Source organism: Momordica charantia, assembly GCF_013281855.1.
Source record: "Momordica charantia cultivar OHB3-1 chromosome 9 unlocalized genomic scaffold, Mcharantia_2.0 BLBB01000009.1, whole genome shotgun sequence".
In the NCBI taxonomy this organism is placed as follows: Eukaryota; Viridiplantae; Streptophyta; class Magnoliopsida; order Cucurbitales; family Cucurbitaceae; genus Momordica; species Momordica charantia.
Genome location: NW_028275167.1, coordinates 25,245,453 through 25,254,853, shown reverse-complemented (window position 1 = coordinate 25,254,853; position 9,401 = coordinate 25,245,453). Strand labels below are relative to the sequence as shown.

At 32.4% G+C, this 9,401-nt stretch overlaps 1 protein-coding gene across 3 annotated transcripts; it reads left to right on the top strand.

Annotated features, from left to right (window-relative positions):
- The first annotated feature begins 844 nt into the window (after positions 1-844).
- On the top strand, positions 845-5,734 carry LOC111023746 (auxin transporter-like protein 1). Of its 3 annotated transcripts, none has more exons than XM_022301225.2 (9): positions 845-949; positions 1,504-1,668; positions 1,755-1,940; positions 2,037-2,149; positions 2,536-2,719; positions 2,885-2,982; positions 3,109-3,316; positions 4,379-4,636; positions 5,237-5,734. In XM_022301225.2, exons 1-9 carry the CDS (start codon positions 893-895, stop codon positions 5,438-5,440), a joined length of 1,473 nt encoding a protein of 490 aa, XP_022156917.2. In that variant the 5' UTR covers positions 845-892; the 3' UTR covers positions 5,441-5,734. The 3 variants fall into 3 exon arrangements, with proteins under 3 accessions (XP_022156917.2, XP_022156915.1, XP_022156914.1); XM_022301223.2 differs by lacking the exon at positions 845-949 and adding an exon at positions 972-1,150; XM_022301222.2 differs by lacking the exon at positions 845-949 and adding an exon at positions 972-1,173.
- Positions 5,735-9,401: the final 3,667 nt, after the last annotated feature.

Sequence of the window (9,401 nt, the reverse complement as noted above, 5' to 3'; positions counted from 1 at the left end):
TCAAATTTAATCTTAGATTAAAACTTAAATTAGAGTAAAACTAAATTATAAACTATTCATAAAACAACCATCCAAAATTAAGTTACAAAAGAATACCTAGATCTAGTCATAAAATTGAGTAGGTAAAAAGCCTCCTATGACCCACCTATAAAACATACAAAATTAACAATGAGAAGAATGGGTACCTACCAAAATAATCTTATCTCACCACAAGAATATTCACACCTATCTACCAATGGGGCGTTTAGGGCACGAATTTGACTTCTCCAACTCATATTTGATGGGAAGTTAATAAACTAGAAACTAATGTATTTGAATAGGCCTAAGCTCAACCCACACCAAACATGCTTCCTAAGTCCACTGTTCAAAACGTCAACACATGGTTTTTCAAAATTCGAATTTTTAAAACATGCACCATGAATAGAGATAGTCACGGGACGAGGTATGGATGGAGAAGGCTTTCCCGTCCCAGTCTCTACCTCCCATTTAATTCCCCATCCTCACATTTTAGTATATGTATGTACAAGAATAATAGGATTGTTTTAGTACATACGTGTATGTATATATATTAAAAAAAATAGTGAGGTGGGGGAGAATAGGAAATTTCCCGTCCCCATTTAGGTGACGGAAAAAAAGATTCCCCTATCCTTGCTCCGTGGTAAATCTAAATGAGGATTCGCTGCTCTGTTTAGGTAAGTTTCCGTGAAAGAAATAGACATTCCTTACTCCGAACACAATCTTCTTAAAACACTTCTTAAACTCTCCCCTCAAACTCCAAGCTTAAAATATCGAACCCACGCGTCAAACGCTCCCTCCCAACATGGAGGGGAATTGTTTTCCTCAATTTTATATATTTAGCATACCAACACACAAACTTTGAATGAACGAATGAATGGGGACTTTAGAAAACAGAAAAAAAAGAAACCGAAACACAGATAACAATTCACAAGTACACTCTCTCATCCAACCTCAAATCTCTCTCTCTCTCTCTCTCTCTCTCTCTCTCTCTCTCTCTCTCTCCACACACAAATATCTCCATTTCTCTCTCACTCCCCCTCCTCAAGAACATCCAAATATCTGACACTCCCCATTTTCTTGCGCTTTCAACTCAATTCATCCCCAAGTTTCCCAAATCTATACAGAAACAGAGGTGTTCTTGTCTTGGGTTTTCTTGTAGGGATTCATTTCTATCTACTTTTTGTTCTACTTTTCTCGAAACTGCCAAAAATTTGGTTCATTTCACTTCCATTCGAGAAGAAAGTGGGCTGCACTGGACGACAGTTAAAACCCAAAAAAAGCACTGCCAAAGCCTCGGATTTTCATGCTCTCTTTTTAATTTAATTTATAAACATTCTTCTGTAACCTACCTTCTCAAGCAAAGCTGTAACTCGTAACTGAAACCCCCCCACTCGAAAATGTCCCTCTTTGCAAGTTTAATCCCAGACGCCAACTAAAACCCAATTTCCAGATTCTCTATAATTTCTTTTTCTCTCTCTCTCTCAGATCGAAATGGCGCCTGTGAAGCAAACAGAGGAAGCCATAGCCTTGGACCACGAAAACAGAGAGGAACAGAGTGAAGAAGACGACAGATCCTTGGTGGGGTTCAAGAGCTTGCTCTGGCATGGCGGCTCTGTTTATGATGCCTGGTTCAGCTGCGCCTCAAATCAGGCACTGATTAAACAAACCCACAACTTCAATTTTAATGGGTCTATTGGGGATTTTAGTTACAACATCAGAACTTTTTTTTTTTGCAGGTTGCCCAAGTTCTGCTTACTCTGCCCTACTCTTTCTCTCAACTGGGGATGCTTTCAGGGATTATTCTGCAGATTTTCTATGGGATTCTTGGGAGCTGGACGGCCTATTTGATCAGTGTTTTGTATGTTGAGTATAGAGGCAGGAAGGAGAAGGAGAATGTTAGCTTCAAGAACCATGTCATCCAGGTCAAAAAAACAGAGCAATTTTGTGTTCTTTTTTGTGTTTTGTTTTTATGAGGACCCAAATTCTTGATTCATTTGATGGAAATGTTTTGGTTACAGTGGTTTGAAGTGCTGGATGGTCTTCTTGGGCCTTATTGGAAAGCGGCTGGATTGGCTTTTAATTGTACTTTCCTCCTCTTTGGCTCTGTCATCCAGCTTATTGCCTGTGCAAGGTCCTCCTTTTTTCTTCTTCTTCTCCAATCTTAGATCTGTTGCAGAAGTTCTGCGATAGAAACAGACCAATAAAAGAAATCTAAGTTGGTAGGAGTTTCTAACTCAAAAATTAACATAGAGAAAACTGGACGTATTTTTAATAGCTAAAAATTTTTAGTGAGATCCCTTCATTGTCAGTATAAACTTATATTATCTAGTGCTTAATCAAGTATTGTACTCGATACAAAGTTGTTCGAGTACAAACATTTTACTCTTATACTAATTTGATAGATTATTGCTCTCTGTTCTTAGTATTGTAGATGGGGTATGAAAATTTGAACTTCCAATTTTAAGAAAATGAAGGTATGACGTCGGCCTAATTCTGTATTATGTGGGTTTGTTGCAGTAATATATATTACATAAATGACAAATTAGACAAGAGGACATGGACTTACATATTTGGGGCTTGTTGTGCCACTACTGTCTTCATCCCTTCTTTTCACAACTACAGAATTTGGTCATTTCTTGGCCTCGGAATGACCACCTACACTGCCTGGTATTTGACAGTCGCAGCAGTTGCTCACGGCCAGGTTATTCAAACAAAACTCTCCGAATTTAATCATTTATTCATATTCTTAACTACGAATATAAAAATCAGTGCAAGTCCATAAACTAGTTGAAAAAACAATCTTAAATGCAGAAGCTTAACTCAATAGACTTATTCATATTCTTAACACGGCGTTTTCTTCTTTTAGGTTGAGGGTGTCAAACATTCTGCCCCGAGCGAGTTGGTTTTGTATTTCACTGGCGCCACCAATATTCTTTACACATTTGGAGGCCATGCCGTCACTGTGTAAGTTTCGTTGTCGTCGTCGTCATTGTTGTCATTGCTGTCAATGCTGTCAATGTTGTTGTCTATTTGTCAAATTATGTTGTCATCTTCCTCTATTTGTTAGTTGAGTTTGTTTTTGTTTTAAAGGGAAATCATGCATGCCATGTGGAAGCCTCAGAAGTTTAAGTACATATATCTTCTAGCCACCATTTATGTATTTACTCTAACCCTACCGTCGGCCGCCGCCGTCTACTGGGCGTTCGGCGACCAACTTCTCACCCATTCTAATGCCTTCTCCCTCCTTCCCCGCTCTCGGTGGCGCGATGCAGGCGTCATTCTCATGCTCATTCATCAGGTAAATTATTATAAGCCTAGATAGCAAACTTTGTTACGTGTCGCTAAACTTTTAAAGTTACGGCTATCTATTTTGTGTATTTTAAAATGTTTAATAGGTCTATATTGTTAATTGGAAGTTGTATTTATCTAGTTCATGTATACTTAAAAAAATTTAGATACATTCTAGAGGTTTAGGCATTACATTTATATAAGTGATGTAAATGTTAAACTAATGAAACTATAGGACAGCCTATTGATTAGAACTTTTTAAGACTAGAATAGGATATGAACATATGTATCCAGACAAAAACTCCAAAAGTTTATAAAGCTACCTGAACAAGAATTAAATAGATACCCCGTTTAGAAGCTTTTTAAATATAGAAATTAAGGCTTTGCTAACATTTTGTTTTTCGTTTTCTGTTTTTAAAATCACTCATTATTTTTTTAGCATGTTTTTTATTTTATTTAAAAACATATTTGAATTTTTAACCCAATTTCAAAAATAAAAATAAGTTTTTCAAAACTATTTTTTTAGTTTTCAAAATTTAGCTTATATTTTAGAAATGTTTTTAAAAAGTTATAACAGGATAAAGAAACAAAATAGTATAGAAGATAGAGTTTTTATGCTTAATTTTTAAAAACATAAAACAAAAATAAAATGATTATTCAACCTAACCTAAATAAAATAACTCTAAAATTTCAAATACTTCAAATATTTATTTTAAAATAGAGAGAAGTGAGTTTTTTTTTTTCCTTCTTATTTAAAAATAACAATGATCAAAACTCTAGTCAGTAGGTAAGTATTAAAAGTTGGGCTTTATAATTTAACCGTATATTTCTTACCTTTCTCTAGAAATCTATATTTTTTATTTTTTATTTTTAATTTGGAATGATACATGGAAGGTTGAAGCTATATTTGATGGAAATACTTAACTGTGATAAATAAATTTCACGGTTGATCATTTTTTCAAAATAAAAAAAAATGTACATGTAAAAATTTTGAATGATGGGCAACAAAAGATATATGGTAATCGATTAGTATTAAATATGGTCAATGTTTGATAAGTTATGTTATTGGCAGTTCATAACATTTGGGTTTGCATGTACGCCGTTGTACTTCGTGTGGGAGAAAGTGATCGGAATGCACGACACAAAGAGCTTATGTTTAAGGGCATTGGTCCGGTTGCCGGTGGTGATTCCGATATGGTTTTTAGCCATTATATTCCCTTTCTTTGGTCCTATCAACTCTGCCGTTGGAGCCCTTCTCGTCAGCTTCACTGTTTATATTATTCCTGCATTGGCTCATATCCTCACTTATCGATCTGCTTCCGCTCGACAGGTAACAATATTTCAAGGCTCATTTGATAACGTTTTTGTTTTTATTTCTTGTTTCTCCTTTTCAATTATTTAGAAATATAAACATTTGATAAACAGTAGATATTTAGCAAACATACTAAATGCAATTTTATTTTCTTAAACTGCACCATGAAATCAAAATTAAACTAGATGATCGAGACTAAATTCAGTAATTTAGCCCATGGAAACAGTTTCAATCTCTATCAAACTCAAGAGAGCTTTAATTCTAGCCAGATACAGTTTCAAAGTGCTAAAAGAACCAAACTTTTAACCCAACATAGAAACTCTTCAACGCAACACAAGAAACTTAATATTACGATAGATCTTTTACTCTATTCCTACGGTAGTATGATAATGTTCGTTTTGAATCCAAGCTCGCATGGGTTTATTTTATATCTCATTTAAAAAACTCTATCAATAAAGTGTTGTCTTTATTTATATACTCATGATTTTCTTTTCCATCCTGCAACATTATTTGTCTTCTCAACTAAATTCATATAGTTACTATTTCCATTACAATTTCCCTGACAAAAATAGCAACATCTTTATGAGTAGATAAACGCGTATATTTTGTGTGTTTTAGAATGCGTCGGAGAAACCTCCAATGGTGGTGGCAGGGAGCTGGACGGCTATGTACGTGGTGAACACATTCATAGTGACGTGGATTCTCGTGGTTGGCTTCGGGTTTGGCGGGTGGGCCAGCATGGCCAATTTCATCAACCAAGTCGATAACTTTGGACTTTTTGCCAAGTGCTACCAGTGCCCTCCCAAAGCGCCTCATCGCTGATCAGTTCCTAAGTTTGTTATGTTTTTTCTTACCATAATCTTTTGTTATTTTTACCTTCTTCAGTCCCTTTGTGATGAATGGCACATTGGTTCTGGAAATCTTATATGTTTGCCTGATCAATATAAGCAAACTCTACATTTTAGGGTTATATATACATATACCATATTTATAGGTTGCTATAGATCTTATGAAATTCTTCTATCTTTGGGTTTCTCTTTCAAGTATATATCTATGTATTGTTAGAATAATGGACTCACATTAGAATAACATTTGGTAAAGATTTATTTTTGGTAATGTGTTTATTAGTTAAGTCAAAGTTCATATTAAATTAATTGTGAGTCCGACTTTAATCATCTTGAAATTTTTATCAATTATCGATCTTAAATTAAATGAATTTTGAGAACAAGGTGATACAATTAACACTTGAATTTTGAGAACAATGTGGTAAGATTAATACTTTCTCACAATTCAATCAACAAAACATTTAAAATTAAGTACACTACGCCACCAACACGAACATAGTTCAACCGTAATTAATATATAAAATAAGAGGTCAAGAAACAAGTGATCTCTTTTCTCCCTACCAGTGGATCCCCAAACATATATTCATCTCCTTCCACCAACTAATTCCATTCTTGAATCTCGTTCCTGTATCGTACATTTTATGATTTTACTATTTAATTTTCTTTTATTTATTGTTTTATTTGTTATAGTTGCTTTTTCTTCAGATGACTATAATATCATAAAATGTATCTTTTTGTCGGTCGAACAAAAAATAATAATAAGTCCACTGCGGAAAAATAAAAATGACCCATTTCTCAAACTTACACAGGATAGACTATTTTACCTGAAATTATTGTAAGAGCAAAGGTATATATGTATAATTTTTTTAACATATGATTCCTTATCTCTTTTGCTTCATATATTGAACTAATTAATACTATGGGTCATAAAATGGTTGTATAGTAAATTTGATTAGGCGAGAGTTTTTTTAAGCCAAAAAAAAAAGAGAAAAAAAAAAGAAAAGAAGATTAAGAGTGAAAATATTATGAAAAATACACTTTAAATAAATGCGTCTTGATTTTTATGTGCAGACACAATCGGTTGATTCATCTATTTTTTATGGTGGTGAAATTTAATAAATTATTTATTAGAAAATGATTTGTTATAAGTTTAAGCAACCATTTCTGAAAACACTACATTAAAAAATAATAATAATAAAATAAAATAAAAAAAATTGATAACAAAAAAAAAAAGGAAAAAAGGGCCCAACCGGGTTCCAATCGGTGACCTCTTGATCTGCAGTCAAATGCTCTACCACTACCATTGAGCTATAGACCCATTTACGTCCAACTGCTTTGCAAAATCCATTGTACTTATTAACTAAGCTGAATAAAATAAAATTCTGAATTGTGCTTCTTATACTTATATTTTTTATATCGTTAAAGTAATTTCAATTGAAAAAATATTTTTTAAAAATAGTAATTTTACTTCTAAAATCATCTCATAAACTTACTTTATACTAAATTAAAAATACATCTCCATAAACTATATACATACATATTGTATATATATATTAATACTAAGATGGATCAATTTTTCCAGTTTGAATCTATTTGCAGGGTTGGTTTGATCATACTCATTTTAACTTTCTAATAAATTTTTTAAAATTGTTTTTTTTTTCCTGAAATCATGTAAAAATTCCAACACTAAATAAAGTTAGTAAATATAATTTTTCAGAAAAAAAAATAGTAATAAATATAGTTCATTTACCCAGGATAAATGGGACAGATACTCAAATTTTTATCATATACAAGAAACGTAACTAATATCTTAATTATTAAGTTTTATACAAATTGGTCAACCTGAACATAGCTCGACTAAATTGTCGTAGACATAACTTAGTGGATAATTTTTTTAGTTCATCAACAATGAGTGACATGAAGATTTGAACCTCTAATTTTACATGATGTTACTTTATATCTTAACCAAATTGTCATATATATAACATCCGTATCTCTCTCTTTATGTGTGGGTAGAGTTTGAATTCTTCACTATCGATAAAAAACGTCCTTTTTCTTTTTGTCAATTTATACTTATTTTATATAATTGATAACCTTCCTATTTATGTCCTTTATTACCACATTCTACCATATAATCAAATCACTATTTAGTTCAATCAATGTAGCAGTAAGAATTGAAGTAATAACATTAACTAAAAGGGGTATTATAATAAAAAAAATTGAGGAATATAGAATTAAACAGACTCAATCATCTCTACTTCCTCATGTAATATTTGAAAAGAAAAAAGAGAACTTAATCATTAAAAATTTTGATTAATAATCTTATTATGAAGTTTGTCAAAAAAAAAAAATTAAAATGATTATGGAAAAATGGCATGACGATCTCTTTCGACTTTTTGAGTGTTTGAGTTAAAGTGGTTATGGTTTTTACCAATGCATGACTTTTCTTACCATATTTGACTTCCGATCACATCATTTCAACCAGATTTCTATCTCATAAATCTATTTTCGCAGAGGCAATTTTGATGTGGTAAAAACACTTCAACTCTTTTATATCTCATCGCTTAAAGTGTGTCAACATGTAACCTTTATTTTTCAACTTGATAAGAAAACAATAGCCAATTGGATCTAAGAACCCTTATGGTTACGCAGACCCCTAGATTACAAATGCTAAAACCCCCAAATCGAGATGATGTCAACCCAAGGAAGAAGTTAGAACGGATTTACCTTGATTATCAATATCAAGAGTGGAGAAAACTTGTTTCTAAACTCAAGATTCGAACCACTCCACAAAATAGCTTGATCAAGGCTACTTGAATGATTCTAACATGCAAATCTAATACTCAAGAATTGCAAAGAAAAACAAGCTCTAGGCTTTTTGAAGCAAAATAGGAACTTTCATTCAATCATCAAAATTTGTATTTCAAACGAAACAAACTAGGCTATTTATAGCCTCCAAAACAACCCTAAAAGTAACCTAAACGCATTTGAAAGGTTGTAACTCCCAATTACATTATGGCCATAACATCCACTAGCTAAAAATGTAACTTAAAACACATAAATGAAATGTTTAAAACTGAAAATATAATAAAAAGAGGTTTAAATCCGAGAATTGAAATCTTGGTCATGAGTTAAACTCCACTTCAACTTCAGCTCCTTTAAATGAACTTAAAGTTCATTTAATGCAACGCCTCCCTTAAGCTCTACTTGGAAGATATTCACTTGAAAAGTTCCATCTCTCTCTTGATCATCCCTAGCCGAGCTCACCAAGTATTGAACATGAGAAAGTAAAGCTTGTTGTAGCTTCTTGGTTCTTGATCTCGTTATGGGTCCTTGAGGCATAACAATGGTGCTTCCTTGGTTCACATCACAACTAAACCGCTCCATTATATTTTAGTCTTCATTTTTATGGGGAAGCTAATGAGACTATTTTGGAACAATTTTAATAGTTAAAGGTTAAAGATAAAACTTTTAAAACAATAAAGATTATCAATGATACGTGTACCACTATTTTACCGCTTATATTGCTTTTTCGTCCTTATTTTAGGAAGAAAAAAAAAGGTTGATGACAGGATACTTTTGAAACAAATTCAAAGTTTGAAAGTGAAAATCAAACGTTTGAGATTTTTTAAATATTATTAACATCTGTCGAGTAATAATTCAAACTTCTTACAGAAAAAAAAAGAAAAATCTGTGTTTTTCCGCCAATTCCAAAATCATGGTCCTCTAAATTCGTATAGGCAGAATTTTGATGTGACATTGATTATGCAAATACTCTAAAGCAATGGCCACTTCTACGGCTTTTACCTACATTAAATTATTAATTACGTTTTAAATTAATTTATGAAATTAATTACGTTTTATTATTGATAATGTTTTAATGTTATACGTTAACTCCATAAATTAATTTCTTAAAATGTTTTAGGATGTAGCATCAA

Bases quoted from the DNA above. Each gene is read 5' to 3' on its own strand.
- LOC111023746 (XM_022301225.2), top strand. From the start codon at position 893: ATGGGGACTTTAGAAAACAGAAAAAAAAGAAACCGAAACACAGATAAC. The intron at 2,720-2,884 runs GTTATTCAAACA...TTCTTCTTTTAG, and splicing joins CAGCAGTTGCTCACGGCCAG to GTTGAGGGTGTCAAACATTC. The intron at 2,983-3,108 runs GTAAGTTTCGTT...TTTGTTTTAAAG, and splicing joins GGAGGCCATGCCGTCACTGT to GGAAATCATGCATGCCATGT.